The 22,237-nt window shown below is 43.1% G+C and overlaps 2 protein-coding genes across 16 annotated transcripts in view; both read right to left on the reverse strand.

Annotated features, from left to right (window-relative positions):
• Positions 1–6,947, reverse strand: part of ppip5k2 (diphosphoinositol pentakisphosphate kinase 2) — a 78,684-nt gene extending 71,737 nt beyond the window's left edge. For 5 of the 12 annotated variants that reach the window (XM_041897377.2, XM_041897380.2, XM_041897374.2 and 2 more), the window contains exons 1-2: positions 6,513–6,829; positions 4,944–5,139 (exon numbers count right to left, since the gene is read on the reverse strand). In XM_041897377.2, coding sequence (XP_041753311.1) covers positions 4,944–5,139; positions 6,513–6,701 — 385 coding nt within the window. In that variant the 5' untranslated portion in view covers positions 6,702–6,829. Of the gene's footprint in view, positions 1–4,943; positions 5,140–6,512 lie in introns of all 12 variants that reach the window. The other 7 variants (XM_041897379.2, XM_041897371.2, XM_041897375.2 and 4 more) reach the window with 3 other exon arrangements.
• A 9,891-nt stretch (positions 6,948–16,838) lies between these two features.
• Positions 16,839–22,237, reverse strand: part of pam (peptidylglycine alpha-amidating monooxygenase) — a 125,467-nt gene continuing 120,068 nt past the window's right edge. For all 4 annotated transcript variants that reach the window (XM_041897385.1, XM_041897381.1, XM_041897386.1 and 1 more), the window contains one exon: positions 16,839–17,732. In XM_041897385.1, coding sequence (XP_041753319.1) covers positions 17,545–17,732 — 188 coding nt within the window. In that variant the 3' untranslated portion in view covers positions 16,839–17,544. The remainder of the gene's footprint in view (positions 17,733–22,237) is intronic.

Below are 22,237 nucleotides of genomic sequence, written 5' to 3' on the forward strand. Positions count from 1 at the left end.
TAACTAGATATCTCCTGATAACTAGCCCTCCATCTATTAGCCCCGATATCTTTATATATTTTTTTTATTTAACCTTTATTTAACTAGGCAAGTCAGTTAAGAATTCTTATTTACAATGACGGCCTACCAAAAGGCCTCCTGTGGGGACGGGGGCTGGGATTAAAAATGAAAATATACGACAAAACACACATCACGACAAGAGAGACCACAACACTACATAAAGAGCCACCACAACACTACATAAAGAGCCACCACAACACTACATAAAGAGAGCCACCACAACACTACATAAAGAGAGCCACCACAACACTACATAAAGAGAGCCACCACAACACTACATAAAGAGAGCCACCACAACACTACATAAAGAGAGCCACCACAACACTACATAAAGAGAGCCACCACAACACTACATAAAGAGAGCCACCACAACACTACATAAAGAGAGCCACCACAACACTACATAAAGAGAGCCACCACAACACTACATAAAGAGAGCCACCACAACACTACATAAAGAGAGCCACCACAACACTACATAGAGAGCCACCACAACACTACATAGAGAACCACCACAACACTACATAAAGAGAGACACCACAACACTACATAAAGAGAGACACCACAACACTACATAAAGAGAGACACCACAACACTACATAGAGAGCCACCACAACACTACATAAAGAGCCACCACAACACTACATAAAGAGACACCACAACACTACATAAAGAGAGCCACCACAACACTACATAAAGAGAGCCACCACAACACTTCATAAAGAGACACCACAACACTACATAGAGACACCACAAGACTACATAGAGACACCACAAGACTACATAAAGAGAGCCACCACAACACTACATAGAGAGCCACCACAACACTACAACACTACATAAAGAGAGCCACCACAACACTACATAAAGAGACACCACAACACTACACAAAGAGACACCACAACACTACATAAAGAGAGACCTAAGACCACAACATAGCATGGCAGCAACACATGACAACACAGCATGGTAGCAACACCACATGACAACAACTTGGTAGCAGCACAAAACATGGTACAAACATGATTGGGCACAGACAACAGCACAAAGGGCAAGAAGGTAGAGACAATACATCACGCGAAGCAGCCACAACTGTCAGTAAGAGTGTCCATAATTGAGTCTTTGAATGAAGAGATGGAGATAAATCTGTCCAGTCAATGTTTTTTGCAGCTCGTTCCAGTCGCTAGCTGCAGCGAACTGAAAAGAGGAGCGACCCAGGGATGTGTGTGTTTTGGGGACCTTTAACAGAATGTGACTGTCAGAACGGGTGTTGTATGTGGAGGATGAGGGCTACAGTAGGTATCTCAGATAAGGGTGAGTGAGGCCTAAGAGAGTTTTATAAATAAGCATCAACGAGTACGTCTTGCGACAGGTATACAGAGATGACCAGTTTACAGAGGAGTATAGAGTGCAGTGATGTGTCCTATAAGGAGCATTGGTGGAAAATCTGATGGCCGAATGGTAAAGAACATCTAGCCGCTCGAGAGCACCCTTACCTTCCGATCTATAAACTACATCTCCGTAATCTAGCATGGGTAGGATAGTCATCTGAATCAGGGTTAGTTTGGCAGCTTGGGTGAAAGAGGAGCGATTATGAGAGGAAACCAAGTCTAGATTTAACCTTAGCCTGCAGCTTTGATATGTGCTGAGAGAAGGACAGTGTACCGTCTAGCCGTACTCCCAAGTACTTGTATGAGGAGACTACCTCAAGCTCTAAACCCTCAGAGGTAGTGATCACACCGGTGGGGAGAGGGGCATTCTTCTTACCAAACCACATGACCTTTGTTTTGTAGGCAGAGAAAGCTTGTTGGACACTAAGAAAGCTTTGTTGTAGAGCATTTAACACAAAATCCGGAGAGGGGCCAGTTGAGTATAACACTGTATCATCTGCATATAAATGGATGAGAGAGCTTCCTACTGCCTGAGCTATGTTGTTGATGTAAATTGAGAAGAGCGTGGGGCCTAGGATAGAGCCTTGGGGTACTCCCTTGGTGACAGGCAGTGGCTGAGACAGCAGATGTTCTGACTTTATACACTGCACTCTTTGAGAGAGGACAAAGACTCCTCAGAGACACCAATACTCCTTAGCAGCCCAGAAGAATGGAATGGTCTACCATATCAAAAGCTTTGGCCAAGTCAATAAAAATAGCAGCACTACATTGCTTAGAATCAAGGGCAATGGTGACATCATTTAGGACCTTTAAGGTTGCAGTGACACATCCATAACCTGAGCAGAAACCAGATTGCGTACCAGAGAGAATACTATAGACATCAAGAAAGCCAGTCAGTTGATTATTGACAAGTTTTTCCAATACTTTTGATAAACAGGGCAAAATAGAAATGGGCCTATAAAAGTTAGGATCAGCTTGATCTCCCCCTTTAAATAAAGGACGCACCATGGCTGCCTTCCAAACAATGGGAACCTCCCCAGAGAGGAGAGAGAGGTTAAAGGTCAGAGATAGGCTTGGTGATGATAGGGGCTGCAACCTTAAAGAAGAAAGGGTCTAAACCATCTGACCCAGATGGTTTTTTGTGGTCAAGTTTAAGGAGCTCCTTTAGCACCTCAGACTCAGTGACCGCCTGCAGGGAGAAACTTTGTAGCGGGGCAGGGGAAAAAGAGGGAGGAGCATCGGGGCTAGTCGCATTAGAAGGGGTGGGAGATGAGGAAATTCTGGATGGGCAAGGAGGCGTGGCCGAGTCAAATAGGAATCCTGACTTAATGAAGTGGTGATTAAAGAGCTCAGCCATGTGCTCCTTGTCAGTAACAACCACATCATCAACATTAAGGGACATGGGCAGCTGTAAGGAGGAGGGTTTATTCTCCAGGTCTTTCACCGTTTTCCAGAACTTCTTGGGGTTAGACCCACAGAGAGAGAACTGCTCCTTAAAGTAACTAACTTTGGCCTGAGTGCACTTATATCTCATTTGCCTGAACAAGAGCCAGTCAGCCTGAGTATGCGTGTGCCGAGCCTTTCGCAAAATGGAATTGTAGCTCAGTTGGTAGAGCATGGCGCTTGCAACGCCAGGGTTGTGGGTTCGTTTCCCACGGGGGGCCAGTATGAAAATTAAAATGTATTCACTCACTAACTGTAAGTCGCTCTGGATAAGAGCGTCTGCTAAATGACTAAAATGTAAATGTAATTCTTGAGGTGGAGTAACTCTGCCAGATCACCGTCGAACCAGGCGCTAAAACGGTTTTTAATTCTCATTTTCTTTATGGGGGCGTGTTTCCTAACCACTGAAAATATAGAAAAAGAAGATCCAAGCGTCTTCGACAGAGGGGATCAAGCTGATTCTATAACAATTTACAGAGGCCAGGTCATGAAGGAAGGCTTGCTCATGAAAGTTTTTTAGCAAGCGTCTATGACAAATCAGGACAGGTCATTTCACTGAGCAGCCATTACGAACACAGGCTGTAAAACAGTGATCACTAAGGTCATTACAGAAAACACCTGACTTATACCTATCAGAATTATTTGTGAGGATAACGTGAGATGTGGGATCGGTAATAATCTGAGAAAGATTTAGGGAGTCCCATTGCTTTAGGACTTGGTCGGGTGGTTTAAGCATGTCCCAGTTTAGGTCACCTAGCAGGACAAATTCAGACTTAGTGTAAGGGTCCAGGAGAGAGCTTAGGGCAGGTAAGGTACAGGCCGGTGCTGATGGAGGACGATAACACCCAGCAAGTCAACAAAGAGCTATTTGAAAGTTGAATGTTTAAAACCAGCAAATCAAATTGTTTGGGGACAGACTTGGTGGAGACAACCGAGCACTGAAGGTGTTACTTGGTAAAGATTGCCACTACACCACCTTTGGAAGATCTGTTATAAAAAGGTTATAACCAGAAAGGTTAACATCAGTGTTCAAAACACTCTTTCTTAACCACATCTCAGTAATGACCAACACATCTGGATTGGAGCTGTGAACCCACACTTTCAATTGATCAATTTTATGTAATAAGCTCCTAGTGTTAACGTGCAGAAAACTCAGGCTTTTACGAGAGCAGAAATCATCTCCTGATAACTAGCCTAGATATCTCCTGATAGCTAGCCTTCCAGCTATTAGCCTAGCTATCTCCTGATAACTAGCCTTCCAGCTATTAGCCTAGATATCTCCTGATAACTAGCCTTCCAGCTATTAGCCTAGCTATCTCCTGATAACTAGCCTTCCAGCTATTAGCCTTGCTATCTCCTGATAACTAGCCTTCCATCTATTAGCCTAGATATCTCCTGATAACTAGCCTTCCATCTATTAGCCCAGATATCTCCTGATAACTAGCCTTCCATCTATTAGCCTAGATATCTCCTGTTAACTAGCCTTCCATCTATTAGCCTAGATATCTCCTGATAACTAGCCTTCCATCTATTAGCCTAGATATCTCTTGATAACTAGCCTTCCATCTTTTAGCCTAGATATCTCCTGATAACTAGCCTTCCATCTATTAGCCTAGATATCTCCTGATAACTAGCCACACGGAGGCTGTTTGACTGTAGCCTAGTGCCGGTTTGATGACTTGTGTTGGACGACAACAACAACCTACACGCGCCACTCTGGTGAAAAGCAAGATCAGCATAAATGATCACATGTTCTACCTCCCTCTCCACAGGAAGCACGATGTAGATCATCTGCATTGTGAATTCATGTGGAATTTGATGAATTTTTCTTATTGTTTTAACGGAAAACAGAAGAAACAAAATCGCCATTTAAACATTGTACATTTGTCACATCCCTACTGTGTTTGTTTGTAATTGTGTTTGTGTGTCCACGCATGTCCATGGTAAACCAGTGTGTGTCCATGGTAACCCAGTGTGTGTGTGTGTGTTTATGCGCTTGTGTGTTTGTTGATACACACATGCGTAAGTGCATGGTAACCCAGCGCTCACCTTTGGAGTGAAATGAGATGAGGCAGTCGCAGAGTGGCCAGTTGTCCACGGGCTCGTTGAGGATGACCTCCTCCTCGATGGTCACCACCGTGATGTACTTGAACAGACAGAGGCGCTCCAGGATCTCCTTCATGGGCTTGGACTTGGACTTCTTGGACATGGCACAGATGCCCACCACGATCTGCCTCTCAGGAGGCTAGGGGAGGGGAGATGGAGGAATAGGGGTTAAGGAAAGGTGATGAGGACAGTATGCTATAGAGTATTGGAACACAGCCTATACAGGATGCTATAGAGTATTGGAACACAGCCTATACAGGATGCTATAGAGTATTGGAACACAGCCTATACAGGATGCTATAGAGTATTGGAACAGCCTATAGCCCTGGTGCAACGCAATAGTCTCATGTGCCTCCCTCGCTAGGGAGAGGAGATTGAGGAATAGGCACCAATGGGTGCATCTCAATAGTCTCAAGCGCTTTCCTCGCCTTGTTTTCTTTTAGTCATTTCCACTTGTGGGAAAGAACTGGACAGGTGAAAGCCAATTCCCAGGAGACAACCTTTTGGTTTGTTTTGAGATCAATACAGATTAGGGAGGGGAGAGGTACTTGATGCTATGAGACTCTCCCTAGACAGCTATGGGACTGTCCACTGTGGGTCAGTTGGTAGATTGCCTAATGAGACTCTCCCTAGACAGCTATGGGACTGTCCACTGTGGGTCAGTTGGTAGATTGCCTAATGAGACACTCCCTAGACAGCTATCTGACTGTCCACTCTGGGTCAGTTTTTTTTTAACTATGTCATCATACCAGTATCTTACTGTGCATGACAATGGTACAACACATTTGTTATGTATGGTATGGTATGGTATAACTTGTGAAAGGTTTGTAAACCAACCATTTTATTTAGGATTGTTCAAGGAACATAAAAAAAAAATTGAGTTTGGAAATGTAAGCCGATGAATTATTCATAAAGTAGATGTAACGGTATTACAAGTCATTGACAGTTATATAACAACTGAATTAATATTCAGCAAAGAAGAATATTCAAAAAAGAATGTTCAACCATCACAAGCTTTAGAATGGAAAGCAATTAATTTGGGTGTTTGGAGTGACAGACATGTCACTTTGAATAAATTAAGTATGTGCAGAGAGACGCCCAATGCAAATATATGAGATCACATTTCCACTGCAACATGTCAGCCAAATCCCGATCAAATCCTATAAAAGTACTGTGGCATAAATCTCTCATTTCCATGAAGTTGCACTATTTGATGCTCCATAAACGCTATGAAACAGTCTGTGTGAAGATTTCAACAGAGTGAGGATTCACTTTGTTGTGTGTGAACCCTTTCCTCAATTCAGAACCTGGAAAGTAACTTTATATGTGCTCATATTACACCTAAAATGGACTTATATCAAAAGCCATAATTTCAATTTAGTGCAGAATCAAGTGCCTCCCCTGCAGTCTCAATTGTGCCTATTTTGATCTCACTTGTATGATCTTCTCATTATAAAGACAGAGGCTTTATCTTCAGTCACTATGATGATCTCTATGGGCAACTCAACTCACCGAATCATACATCTCGTCGTCCTCCTCGTCGTCCTCCTCCTCCTCCTCCTCTTCTTCCACATTCTCGTAGAGGCAGTCGTAGCCCATGACCCGCCCGGGGTCCAGCAGCTCCTCGCCCTCGTTGTCGTCGCAGCCTACGAAGAAGCGCGGGTGTTCGCCACCGTCCGGAGCCTCACCTCCTTTAGACATGGCTGGGCCGTGTCGTGGCTGGGGACCCTGGGAGTCCTGGGGCAGGGGTCCCTCTCCACCACAGACCTGGCTGTGGCTGGCCCTGTGCCTCCTGCTGCTCTCTCTCCCACTCCCCCAACGCTCCCCCCCCCAGATGCCACACCTCTCACTCCCCTCACTTCCCAGCCCCCACAGAACTTTATCCCCCCACCCTCTCTTCCGTCTCTCCCCTACCCCAGAGCCTGCCTGTCTGGTGCCCAAAACGGTCCACTAGCCCCCCCTGAGAAGGGGGTGGGGGTAGTTTAGAGAGCTTGATGGGGAGGAAATGGGTTTATCCCTGTTGCATGTCCACTTGCACTAGCCGGGTGCTGGGTTACGGTACTCCGTTAGAGGGTCACAGCCAGTGAGCTGGGGCCACGCTCCCCCCGTCCTGTTCCTTACAGCCCAGCATGTTGTTGTTGTCCTCTTGCTATCTTGCCTTAAAACACACACACATTTCAGTGCTTTATTTGAGTCCACCACAAAATCAATTATCACAAAGGCCCAAATCTTTGGAGGCCAATAAGGATATTTGAACTTGTCTATCCTCCACGAGTCATATTGTGAGCATAATACAGAACACACACACACACACACACAGTCAAAGTGGAAGACGGCAAGGAAACATGACGCACACGGCTGTCCTCCCGGCTCGCGCTGATTAAGAAGCAGGGCGGGCTATCAAACAGGGTCACGTCATTGCGGAGACAGTGAATGTGAAACCCAGATTACAGGGAAGGTCAGACCGTGACATGTGCTGTTCTTAGAACCTCCCTTTAACCGCAGCAGGATGACAGACACTTTGGAAGTTTTCACTGGGTACTTATCGGATGTAGCCGAGTAATCCTCATGTCTGAGCGAGCAGAGTGGAAGGCTAGGGAGGAATGCCACTGAAGTAAAAAATGAAATGGAGGGGATTGTCTGCCAAAATGGCACAAATGAATAGACCCAATTCAGTGAAGAGACATTGAGAGGGAGATGGGGGGGGTTGAATTAAATGACATTACAGCTAGATCTGTGTTAGCAGCAAAATTGTCTGCATAATACATTATCATCCTAACTATTCATGCCATAGGCCTTTTCTTTTTTAATATTGGATTTCTGGAGTGAAATACACCCAGGGTCGTTGTAGCTCTACAAATGCCCACAAGAAGTGTGAGCCAATTCAACCACCATAAATATCCCAGGCTGTTGACAGCTCTGGGAAAACCATGCCCTTTCAAGAACTGCTCTTTTGAAGAACTAAAAAGGTAGCTAACTATCAACGTGTGCAACGTAAATGTGTGCGCTCATTTTACCCTGAATAATGTTTACATACTGTTTTACTCATTTCATATGTATATACTGTACTATACTGTATTTTATTCAATGCCACTCAGACATTGCTCGTCCTAATATTTATATATTTCTTAATTCCATTCTTTTACTTTTAGATGTGTGTATTGCTGTGAATTGTTAGATACTACTGCACTGTTGGAGCTAGGAACAGTTCAACAGTTCAGTTCAGCATTTCGCTACACCCGCAATAACATCTGCTAAATATGTGTATGTGACCAATAACATTTGATTTGATTTGAATACAGCCAATGCATAGAAAGGCAACAGAGTGATTTGCATAGGCATACAGCTGAACTGGGACACAAATGCGTCAGCGGCTAGCCAGTCACCTGAAGTGAAAGAGTTCATGTTGGATTTATAACAGGAGAGTATGACATACTTTCCAAAGGTTGAACACTAGCCAAAAAAAGCCTTGTTTATTAACAGTAATGTGTATTATGTTGTTCAAGGCCCGTAACAATCGACCGATTATATCCGTTTTTCTTCCGAACTTGTTTCCACGTCGACTAGGCCTAGCTGACATCATTTCACCTGACTAGGAAGTAGCCTACCCTTAGCTGTCATCTAGAAAGGACTTACATTTTATCAGTGACTTTCAACACAAATGAACATAGGCTAGAGGTCAAACGTTATGATTTCAGATGGCTAGTTTGAATTGAGACTTGCTCCATATAGAGCATTTAGCTGACAATGTGCATTTAGCAGCATTCTCCTTCTTCTGGTTGACAGAGGTAAGACCACACAGTTTCGCTGACATCAAATCAAATTTAATTTGTCACATGAGCAGAACACAGCAGGTGTAGTAGACCTTACAGTGAAACGCTTACTGACAAGACCTTAACCAACAATGCAGTTAAGAAATATAAGTGTTAAGAAAGTATTTACTAAATAAACTGTCAAAAAAAAAAGAAAGGAAAATAGAAAAATAACAAATAATTAAAGAGCAACAATAAAATAACAGTAGCCTCCCACTCAAACGTCAGTGACTGCTTTAGCCTTGTCGTCACTCCACCCACACCTCCCACCACCTGCTAGTCTGTTCAATAAACAGACAGATAAACAGGTCTGGATGACACTGGCTGTGTCCCAAATGGCACCGTATTCCCTATACAGTGCCATCGGGCTTTGGTCAAAAGTACTGTATAGGGTGCTATTTGGGACACACGGTTTATCAGCCTGGGCACACACACCACCATGCAACCTTCCATCCGCCCTCAGACTTGACATCTGTCATTGGAACAACCTGTCACTCACAGCACGACCAGGATGCTACCATCAGCCCAGGATAGTCAGATGATGCCCAATCCAAAACAAGTGCAACCTTGAAATGCAAGGGCAAGGTCTCCAGGTTGGTTGGACTTAGGCAAAGGTTTGTATTGTAGCTACTGATTGATTGAGTTTTCCTTTCTGTGTGGACCATATGTACAGTACCAGTCAAAGGTTTGGACACAGCTACTCATTCAAGGGTTTTTCTATATTTTTACTATTTTCTACATTGTAAAATAATAGTGAAGACATCGGATGAAATAACACATATGGAATCATGTAGTAACCAAAAACGTGTTAAACAAATCAAAATATATTTTATATTTGAGATTCTTCAAATAGCCACTCTTTGCCTTGATGACAGCTTTGCACACTCTCAACCAGCTTCACCTGGAATGCTTTTCCAACTGTCTTGAAGGAGTTCCCACATATGCTGAGCACTTGTTGGCTGCTTTTCCTTCACTCTGCCGTCCGACTCATCCCAAACCATCTCAATTGGGTTGAGGTCGGGGGATTGTGGAGGCCAGGTCATCTGATGCAGCACTCCATCACTCTCCTTCTTGGTAAAATAGCCCTTACACAGCCTGGAGGTGTGTTGGGTCATTGTCCTGTTGAAAAACAAATGAGCCCAAACCAGATGGGATGGCGTATCACTGCAGAATGCTGTGGTAGCCATGCTGGTTAAGTGTGCCTTGAATTCTAAATAAATCACAGACAGTGTCACCAGCAAAGCACCCCCACATCATAACACCTCCTCCTCCATGCTTTATGGTGGGAACTACACATGCGGAGATCATCCGTTCACCCACACCGCGTCTCACAAAGACACGCCAGTTTGAACCAAAAATCTCCAATTTGGACTCCAGACCAAAGGACAAAGTTCCACTGCTCTACTATCCATTGCGCGTGTTTCTTGGCCCAAGCAAGTCTCTTCTTCTTATTGGTGTCCTTTAGTAGTGGTTTCTTTGCAGCAATTCGACCATGAAGGCCTGATTCACACAGTCCCATCTGAACAGTTATCACAACACAACTGATTGGCTCAAACGCATTAAGAAAATAAATTCCACAAATTAACTTTTAAGAATGCGTTCCAGGTGACTACCTCATGAAGCTGGTTGAGAGAATGCAAAGAGTGTGCAAAGCTGTCATCAAGGCAAAGGGTGGCTATTTGAAGAATCTCAAATATAAAATATATTTTGATTTGTTTAACACTTTTTTGTTTACTACATGATTCCATATGTGTTATTTCATAGTTTTGATGTCTTCACTATTATTTTACAATGTAAAAAATTGTACAAATCAACAAAAACCCTTGAATGAGGAAGTGTCCACACTTTTGACTGGTAGTGTATACTAGGCCAGACTGCATGGGGGTTTAGGGAAGATGTATTCAATATAGTTGACCAGTTCTCTGACTGTGTCCTGGAAATGCATTCTGATCAGGGTTATTAGTCTGTGAATAATAAGACTGACATTGGGTCTGATACTTTCTCTGTCTTTCCATTCACATTCCCTTAGTAAACCAGCTTCTACCAAATGTATTGATGACAAGCTGACACAGACCGTGAGATAATATTAACGACGTTACAATCAAACATTCACTTGGCTACGGAAAAGGACGTTGATAGTTCTAAAATCACAACAGCATTGGGTTGGATGACATACTTCTCTAAATGTTCTTATGGCTAGTTAGCTAGCATTTTTTAGTTGAATGGGGAATTCAAAAAGCTTTTCATGAGATAAAATGATTGAATGACTCATCGGTCTTCCTCCATCCGGACAGGTACAACATCATCACCTCGCGAGTTAACGTTAGCCCAGTCCATGGCTAAGGACGTTAGCTAGCACAGTTAGCTCGTACTTCCTGCCAAATGTCTAGCTTCGACTTGTTAACACTGGCCAGCACGCATGCCTCCCCTTCTTATGTTAGGCTTAGTGAGCTTAATGTAGAATGTGTTAAATGTCTCTTACCTTATCTAATATGAATCGCCCTTAGTCGAGTCTGTATGCCTTTAGAGTAAGTTAGTCCTGCTTGGCTTCTGAAACACGAACAGCTTAGCTAGCTAGCCAACTACACAGTAGTACACCTTGCTGACTGTGTGTGCAATGAAAAAAGGTTGCTAGTTTGTAGCCAACATTGTCCAACACTGTTACTAGCAGGGATGCTGATTTAGCTACCTTATTCCAAGTGTGTCTTGCAGTTTTCCTCTACCAATTCTGCATGGGGTTTTTCATCTTGCGCTATCACAGCTAGCGTTAAAAATCTCAAAACACCAGGGGCGTATTCATTACTAGCGGACTAAACTCCACTCCAATGTGGCTAATTCATTGCGAAAACCGTTTACCGTTAAGAACCAAAAGAAAGCAAATAGAGCAAAACGAGAGTTTCTATTGGACAAATTCAGGTAGGTCCCTCCCCATTTCGTTCAGTGTGCTTCCGTTTAAGAAACGTTTTGCAACAAAACTGGCATAATGAATACGCCCCAAGAACAAAAAAGCGTCATTTGTATGTCGTCACTAAGGGGCGGGAAAAAGAGGCATCATTCTCCCAAAGCCTCAAAAACACAAGTATGGGTAGAAGCAAATTTGGAAAACAAAGTATGAAAGTATTGATTCCACTGTCTAGGAATTGAAGATGCCATATACTGTCTAACCCTCAAAATTTTCACAACAGCCGGGACCTGAGGGCTATTGTGCCCTTGCAGTTGTGCTCTTGAGCAAGGCACTTAACTCCTAACTGCTCTCCATGGCTGCGTTTAGACAGGCAGCCTAATTCTGACATTTGTTTCATTAATTGGTCTTTTCGCCAATCAGATCTGGTGTGATTGGTCAAAAGACCAATTAGTGGAAAATATATCAGAATTGGGTTGCCTGTCTTAACGCACACTATGCCGGGGAGCTGCACTGCTACTAACCCTGAGTTTCCAAACCCCTCAGTGGTGTGTGTGTGTGTGTGTGTGTGTGTGTGTGTGTGTGTGTGTGTGTGTGTGTGTGTGTGTGTGTGTGTGTGTGTGTGTGTGTGTCTGTCTCTTGGGGGGGGGTTTGGTCAAAAAGGAAAATAATATTTCCAATTTCTGCCAGATCATGGACAGTAAAGTTTTTTTCTTCTTCTTCTAAATCTAAACCAAGGTTGGGCTCAATTCAGAATTGAATTGAGAATGCCTCATAAATTCCAATTCAAGTCTTGTGAAAAGTAGTGAAAATGATACAGAATTGCAATTCGAATTTGAATTAAATTCAATGCCTTTTTCTATTCTATATTAGGTGTAGTTTATACAAATATACATATTGTATATAAAACATTAAACATGGGGCCCCGTGTAGCTCAGTTGGTAGAGCAAGGCGCTTGCAACGCCAGGGTTGTGGGTTCGTTTCCCACGGGGGGCCAGTATGAAAATGTATGCACTCACTAACTGTGAGTGTCTGCTTTTTAAAAAAATCTTATATATATGCATATCAAATATTGTTGAACATTTTTATTTCCAGGACAAGCTCTTAAAATGAATGATCAAGGAAAACGAAACCTGTATGTGAATATTCTAAGTTATTATATTTCGTTAATATTAAAATAAAAAAGTTGTTCAATATGGGGAAAATACTACATTTCCCAGAATGCATTAGTTTAACCCTCAAGTTGACCTTGAGGCCTTCAAAAGAAAGCCAAACAAATGAAATGGTTAGTGGATATATAATTGGCTATTCTAAGCACTAAGGTTAAAAGAGTATATGAACACTTTCCAGAGAAACGTTATATTTTCTTTGGTATCTGGAAGTGTGATCTGTCAGATTTAATGAAACTCTCATAGAAAATCTATACAGTGTGTGCAAATGTAGTAAGTTATGAAGGTAAGGCAATAAATAGGCCATAGTGCAAAATAATTACAATTTAGTATTAACACTGGAGTGATAGATGTACAGAAGGTCATGTGAAAAAATTGATACTTGGGTGCAAATGAGCAAAATAAATAACAATATGGGGATGAGGTAGTTGGGTGGGCTAATTACAGATGGGCTGTGTACAGGTGCAGTGATCGGTAAGCTGCTCTGACAACTGATGCTTAAAGTTAGTGAGGGAGATAAGTCTCCTGCTTCAGAGATTTTTGCAGTTCGTTCCAGTCATTAGCAGCAGAGAACTGGAAGGAATGGCGGCCAAAGGAGGTGTTGGCTTTGGGGATGACCAGTGAGATATACCTACTGGAGCGTATACTACGGGTGGGTGTTGCTATGACTGAGTGGAATTTATTTGAATTGCACTGAATTAAATTCTACTTCCTGTCACTTAAATTCAAATTCTACATCCTGTGAGATGTGGCCTATTCAATAAAAAAATGTAACTGATGAGTTGAATGGGAGTCAATTCCAAAATTCTGAATTGAGCCCAACCCTGATTCAAACTAGTTTCTCATGACCTCTGACTATTCAGCCTACAATTAAGGAGAATTAGGCTGCATTTACACATGCAGCCCAATTCGGATCTTTTGCCCAACTACGCACAAAAGATCGGATTGGTCAAAATACCAATTATTAGCAAAAATACCAATTATTGGCAAAATATCAGAATTAGACTGCCTATGTAGACGCAGCCCTAGAGTCCTTTAAAATGTCTATCTGGTTTCTGATCATGTCCTATCTGGTTTCTGATCATGTCCTATCTGGTTTCTGATCATGTCCTATCTGGTCTCTGATCATGTCCTATCTGGTTTCTGATCATGTCCTATCTCGTCTCTGATCATGTCCTATCTCGTCTCTGAACATGTCCTATCTGGTTTCTGATCATGTCCTATCTGGTCTCTGATCATGTCCTATCTGGTTTCTGATCATGTCCTATCTCGTCTCTGATCATGTCCTATCTGGTTTCTGATCATGTCCTATCTCGTCTCTGATCATGTCCTATCTGGTTTCTGATCATGTCCTATCTCGTCTCTGATCATGTCCTATCTGGTTTCTGATCATGTCCTATCTGGTTTCTGATCATGTCCTATCTCGTCTCTGATCATGTCCTATCTCGTCTCTGATCATGTCCTATCTGGTCTTTGATCATGTCCTACGGTTTCTGGTAATGTTTCTCTAGCAACAGTGACATTTATCAATGTTCAGGGAATTACCAGCACCCATTGAATTAGCGGGTAAAGAGTTTCAATCACTGTGGCTATGTTGATTTCGTACTTTGGCTGCGTTTACAAGGGCAGCCCAATTCTGATATTTTTTTCCACTAATTGGTCTTTTGACCAATCACATCAGATATTTTTTCGTCAGATCTTTTTCAGAGCTGATCTGATTGGTCAAAAGACCAATTAGTGAAAAATATATCAGAATTATTCTGGCTGTGTAAACGCAGCCATAGTACACTACTTTGACTAGAGACCTATGGGCCTCAGACAAAAGTAGATCACTATAGGGACTAGGGTGCTATTTGGGACGCAGACTTTGCCTTCTTGACCTCTACGAGGGTAAAATAAGAGAGCAAAAATATATTCTGTTTGCCCTTGCTTTGGGATGGTCAATCATTAAACATAATGATTTCACAACTCGTTTTACAACATACTGTATAACCAGATCATCGTAGTTGAGAATAGCAAAGAAGAATGAACCATACATTCTATAATTTCTCCAGAACATATGACTGAGGTCAATGGATGCACCTCAATGGGGACTTCCTCTACTAACCTCATTTTCTTCATAGGCACTGATCTGGATGCCTATCAGGTGATCGGAAAATCCTTTCCTGCCTATCAGGAATATCCAATAACTTTCTGAAAATTCCCAGGTTTTCCAGAAACCCTGGTTCGCTCCAAGTATTGTCCAACTTGAATTTCTGAAAAACAACCCTAAACTTTCACCTGTTCTGTTGTACACTGAGTATACAAAACATTAAGAACACCTCTTTCCATGACATAGACTGACCAGGTGAATCCAGGTGAAAGCTATGATCCCTTATTGATGTCACTTGTTAAATCCACTTCAATCAGCATAGATGAAGGGGAGGAGACAGGTTAAATAAGTATTTTTAAGCCTTAAGACATGGATTGCGTATGTGTGCCATTCAGAGGGTGAACGGGCAAGACAAAATATTGAAGTGCCTTTGAACAGGGTATGGTAGTAGATGCCAGGCGACAGGGGTGTGTCAAGAACTGCAACGCTGCTGGGTTTTTCACACTCAACAGTTTCCCGTGTGTATCAAGAATGGTCCACCCACCCAAAGGACATACAGCCAACTTGACACAACTGTGGGAAACATTGGAGTCAACATGGGCCAGCATCACTGTTGAACGCTTTCAACAACTTGTAGTGTCCATGCCCTGACGAATTGAGGCTGTTCTGAGGGCAAAAGGGGGGGTGGTGCAGCAACTCAATATGAGGAAGGTGTTCTTTAAAGTTTTGTACACTCAGCGTATAATATTAATGCAGGTAGAGAACAGGAGACTAGGATAGGACCACTACAGACCATTGAGAGGCAGACCCCATGACACTGTAATATATTCTACAGCTCACCACTAGGTGTCCCTCCAACCAAACGTATATTCTACAGCTCACCCACTAGGTGTCCTTTTGACTGAAGCCCAAAATATTACAACTCCAATCAATGTCAACCCCATTCTCAATGAATAAGTTCGATTATTGAAATTTTCTTCAGAAATATTTAACGAAAAGGATAAGTCAGTTAAACTGGAAAACTTCCGAATTTTGGTAAAGTAACCGGAACGTTGCAACCCCTTGGTAAAGTAACCGGAACGTTGCAACCCCTTGGTAAAGTAACCGGAACGTTGCAACCCCTTGGTAAAGTAACCGGAACGTTGCAACCCCTTGGTAAAGTAACCGGAACGTTGCAACCCCTTGGTAAAGTAACCGGAACGTTGCAACCCCTTGGTAAAGTAACCGGAACGTTCCAACCCCTTGGTAAAGTAACCGGAACGTTGCAACCCCTTGGTAAAGTAACCGGAACGTTCCAACCCCTTGGTAAAGTAACCGGAACGTTGCAACCCCTTGGTAAAGTAACCGGAACGTTCCAACCCCTTGGTAAAGTAACCGAACGTTGCAACCCCTTGGTAAAGTAACCGAACGTTCCAACCCCCTTGGTAAAGTAACCGGAACGTTGCAACCCCTTGGTAAAGTAACCGAACGTTGCAACCCCTTGGTAAAGTAACCGAACGTTGCAACCCCTTGGTAAAGTAACCGAACGTTGCAACCCCTTGGTAAAGTAACCGAACGTTGCAACCCCTTGGTAAAGTAACCGAACGTTGCAACCCCTTGGTAAAGTAACCGAACGTTGCAACCCCTTGGTAAAGTAACCGAACGTTGCAACCCCTTGGTAAAGTAACCGGAACGTTCCAACCCCTTGGTAAAGTAACCGGAACGTTGCAACCCCTTGGTAAAGTAACCGGAACGTTCCAACCCCTTGGTAAAGTAACCGGAACGTTGCAACCCCTTGGTAAAGTAACCGGAACGTTGCAACCCCTTGGTAAAGTAACCGGAACGTTCCCTTAAGGTTGTTGCTCAGTGAATGACTTGATAAGGTTATGCTTTGCAGAGACTTTATTACACAAATAACATTGTTACTGAAAATAGTATTCTTGCAATAAAACCTCAGTATGTCACAATAAATATCAGACACGGCTTACATCTGATTGGAAAATGTCGTAAATACAGCTTTAGATACATGATAATAATAATATTTTTTTATCCTTTCTCTTGAATGCGATACAATGAAACCTAAGTACAGTTGACAGTAGCAGCAGCTCTTTCCATTATGTGGCACATTTGTAATAATATAGGTGCTGCAGAAAGGCAAAATACATAATTAAAAAGGCACAAATGTACAGATAAAAGTAATCAACCAAAGTTTCTGGACCAAAAAACCTGAAAACATAACATTAAAGCATCTGGTTGATTAAGTACTGTCAGTGGAAGAGATTTATGTCGATAATTGATTATAAAAATAAAACTGCCCCTCGCTTTCCTCCCTCCCGTTAAAATTATACTCTAAAAAGCATCACTCTTCGACCTACCAGTGTTCTCTTACTTAAAATCTCTAGTCCCATTAACTCACAAAGAAAGAAAGTGGCACATCGTATCAAGAATGTTTTTTTTGCACAAATAAATAGGAATGATTCGCAGCCAACACAAACATAGATACACACAGGATTATAGTACATCCTGACCACGGGAGCCAAGGGTCGGTTGGCATTTGGTGGGACGGCTTCGAGGTGGGGTGGTGGGGATCCTAAGAGGAGGAGGCGGGGCCGACGGGGGGAGGCGGGGCAGAGTACTCCTCGTTCTCCGAGTCAGTGTCGTTCTCGTCGTCTTTCTCCTGGTCGCTGCCCTCGGTGCTGAGACGGTCAAAGCCTTGCCGGGTGTAGCCCTTGTGAGTGGCAAAGAAGTTGCCCAGGTTCAGACCGCCCGCAGCTTTACCTGTGGGAGAAGGAAAACATCAAAGAGGGGAAAAGATTACAAAGACGTCCCATTTCAGAGTCTTTTCCCATTTCAGTGAGTCTTTTCCCATTTCAGTGAGTCTTTTCCCATTTCAAAGAGCTTTATCGTGATTTAGAGGACACTGCACTGCACATACCCAGGTTGAACCTACTCCAGGACAAAAAAAACGGTACTTTGGAGAAATTGAAAGCGCTTTTCTGACCTAAGACAAACCCACGTTGAACCTACTGGACTTAAAACAGGACTTAAAGGGGAAAGCTTGTTTAACTCCATTGTTTGTAAACAATGTAATTTGAAACCAACACTGTATAGCCTCACAACATGGTTAAAAATAAATGTTGATAAAAAGGATGGTCAGTCCATGCATCCATTGCTCTGTCTATGAATTTGAGAGTGGTTACATTTTCTCCAGACCCATTTGTTTCCTCCAGTAACCAATTTGTTATTGTTTGAACTGCAAATTGCCCCTTTAAAAAAGCATGTTCAATGGAAAATCGTCCACTGAAAGTGCTTTTTAGTCCAGGAATATGCTTGATCTAGGTCTGTGCAGCTGCCTGTTCGAGATATCATAGATGTCTCCCATGTGTTATCTATTCTCTTTGTGGCACGGCACAGGGTACTGTTTTGCTTGACTAATTCCAATCAGATATCATCACAAAGGCTCATTAGCATTCAAAAACCAAAGTTGAAACAGAATCAGGGTTATCGCTGCTTAATAGGGGAGTTTGTATTTCATTCATCATAGTCACAGTAAAGGACTAACAGAGATATGTTGCATAATACCACCAGTTTGTCTGATCTAACAACATATCTTCCCTGGTCACAATAAGACCGGTATCAACACCTCAACAGCCCTATTCATGACACCATCTGCCTGGGAGCAGTGGACCCCCACGGTGACTTCTATCAAACCCCTTTAGAGTCTAGACACCTCTCTGAATGCTACATCATCATTGCTCCCCCTTGCATTGCATTGTAGTCAGTGAACCATCTGCTTATCATTGGCTGTGTCACAAATGGCACCCTATTCAAAGCTCATAGGGCTCCGGTCAAAAGTAGTGTACTATATAGGGAATAGGGTGCGATTTGGGACACGACCATTATGTGAGTCCATTGACGTCAATCGGAGAGTAACAGGTCATAGAGTATTGTAAATTACATTTATTGGTCATATCTGTACCGTCTCGTCATGCCCTCTGGAGATTCCCTGGTCGGGATCGGGTCGTATGCACTGCATTTTTTATATTGGACGGCTGCCCATTTGCACTTAGCCAAAGAGAGCTTAACCTTGACTCTCTCTGTGCATAGCAGTTTTTCATTCGGCTGGGCATGTGTAATTCCAATTCACAATAGGGCAGGGAGTTTCTGAAAGGACTGTTGGTGTGTCCACTGGTTAGGGGTAAGACCAAGGTTAAGGGTGGTGATGGGCTCTGCAAGAGGGAATTTATCGCCACCCTGGCACACACATGTAACAGCAGAGCAGCGCCCCAAATGTCCAGCGCCCCAAATGTCCAGCGCCCCAAATGTCCAGCGCCCCAAATGTCGAGCAATCCAAATTGATCTCACTTCTTGATCCGACCTGATGGATTTGATCCCAACTCTGCTCATTGGCCAACAGATGGTGTCAATCATTTCTACAGCACGTGACAAAGTCCTCCGACCAGCCATGCTGTGAGCTTGAAGCATCAAAAGAAAAGACCAAGAGATGGCATGACTCATTTCAGAGAGCTTTATGGCAACTAAGTGGAGGTTGCACTGCACAGACCCACATTGAACATCCTCCTGGACTAAAAACATGTTCAATGGCCTCCTGAGTGGCGCAGTGGTGTAAAAGCACTGCACTGCTGGCGGGGCTTTCCTCATCGCGCTCCAGCGACTCCTTGTGGCGGGCCAAATGCCTGCAAGCTGACATCGGTCGTCTGTCGGAGAGCATTTCCTCCGACAAATTACTTAGCAACGCGCATGCCCCACCCACCTGAGGAGCTGTTTTTTTCAGACATCTATTTACTGTGTTTGAGGGGTGTAAAATCCACTTGTCACTTGAATCTCACTGGATTGATTTCTTTAATTTACTCCTGCGACTGTTTCATACACTTTCTTGAGCCTGTCGTTTTCCCCCGTTAACGTTACGACTGTGGAAATGTTTGTAATGACCTGTCAAACACACCCCGGTAATGGCTGAAATGGCCTCAATGGAATACATTGTCTTACCCTTGAATCTATAAGAACGCTAAAGCTTCATTAGGGATTTAACGCACCGTCTCAACAATTACATCACAAGAAAGAGAAGATGGATATTCATTTTTTGTGGAATTGAAAAAAGTAATAATTTACTACAGTAAAATTTTTTACAAATTAGATGCACTGAAATGAAAGCAACTTCCGAAAAAGAACACAGATTATATTATATGATATTATGTCTGATCTCGCAAACATGTAAAGTATGTTTAGATAGGTGTTATCTAGAGCCAGGCGTTTTTATTTTTCAACAGAGGGTATCCTGCTATTGACAGACTTGTTGAATTATGCAAGAGAACGTGACAACAACAGAACGTGACAACAACAGATGCCCTGTAATGGCGCCGGAGGGGATTGGTGCCGTTTTATGGACTCTTAACCAACCGTGCTATTTTGTGTGTTTTTTCGTATTGTTTGTAACTTATTTTGTAAATAATGTTGCTGCTACCGTCTCTTATGACCGAAAAGAGCTTCTGGACATCAGAACAACGATTACTCACCTTGAACTGGATGAATAATCTTTCTTTAATGAGTCGGACAAGAGTGATTTGCTCCAGACACCCGACAGGGCCCTCATCCCCATCATTCGCAGTAGAAAGAAATGATATTGCGGAAGGAGATCGGGGTGCCTGGTAAGGAGCCGGCGACCAGTGGCTAATCTGCCTTTGCCATCGATACTATTGGCCAATTTACAATCGCTTGATAATAAAGTGGACGAACTACAAGCACGTATATCCTACCAACGAGACAATAAAAACGTTCATATTTTATGTTTCACCGAGTCGCGGCTGAACGAAGACATGAATAACATACAGCTGGCGGGTTATACACTGTATCAGCAGGATATAACAGCCTCTGGTAAGACAAGGGGTGGCGGTCTATGTATATTTGTAAACAACAGCTGGTGCACGATATCTATGGAAGTCTCTAGGTTTTGCTCGCCTGAGGTAGAGTATCTCATGATAAGCAGTAGACCACACTATCTACCAAGAGAGTTTTCATCTATATTCTTCGTAGCTGTCTAATTACCATCACAAACCGATGCTGGCACTAAGACCGCACTCAATTAACTGTATACGGCCATAAGCAAAGAGGAAAACGCTCATCCAGAGGCGTCCAGGGACTTTAATGCAGGGAAACTTAAATCCGTTTTACCTCCTTTCTACCAGCTTGTTAAATGTGCAACCAGAGGGGGGGAAAAAACTCTAGACCACCTTTACTCCACACACAGACACGCGTACAAAGCTCTCCCTCGCCCTCCATTTGGAAAATCGGACTATAATTCTATCCTCCTGATTCCGGCTTACAAGCAAAAACTAAAGCAGGAAGCACCAGTGACTCGGTCAGTAAAAAAGCGGTCAGATGAAGCAGATGCTAAGCTACAGGACTGTTTTGCTAGCACAGACTGGAATATGTTCCGGGATTCTTCGGATGGCATTTTGGAGTACACCACATCAGTCACTGGCTTCATCAATAAGTGCATCGATGACGTCGTCCCTACAGTGTCTGTACATACATACCCCAAACAGAAGCCATGGATTACAGGCAACATCCACACTGAGCTAAAGGGTAGAGCTGCCGCTTTCAAGGAGCGGGACTCTAACCCGGAAGCTTATAAGAAATCCCGCTATGCCCTCTGATGAACCATCAAACAGGCAAAGTGTCAGTACAAGACTAAGATCGAATCGTACTACACCGGCTCTGACGCTCGTCGGATGTGGCAGGGCTTGCAAACTATTACAGACTACAAAGGGAAGCACAGCCTCGAGCTGCCCAGTGACACAAGCCTACCAGACGAGCTAAATTACTTCTATGCTCGCTTCGAGGCAAGTAACACTGAAACATGCATGAGAGCGTCAGCTGTTCTGGACGACTGTGTGATCACGCTCTCTGTAGCCGAGGTGAGTAAGACCTTTAAACAGGTCAACATTCACAGGCTCGTGCCTGTCAATGCAATACAATAATTATACTCTGATGCCCTCTGCAGAGATTGGGAGAACAGTGCGCAAAACATCACATCCGGAAGACACTTTGATCCAATTCTGATCAGTATTTTTAGATATAGGCCTATTGTAAATGTGTATTGTTGTAGCATCACCATCTTTATTGCAAAAATAAATACAAACACACACATACACTTTAAGCTACATATTCATTTGACAGAGGTAATAAACTGCCCATTTGATCAGCACAGCAATTGATAAAATAGGACCATGTTTGCAAAACAAGTGTTTCAGAGCTTATGT

Source organism: Coregonus clupeaformis, chromosome 15 (assembly GCF_020615455.1).
Source record: "Coregonus clupeaformis isolate EN_2021a chromosome 15, ASM2061545v1, whole genome shotgun sequence".
In the NCBI taxonomy this organism is placed as follows: domain Eukaryota; kingdom Metazoa; phylum Chordata; class Actinopteri; order Salmoniformes; family Salmonidae; genus Coregonus; species Coregonus clupeaformis.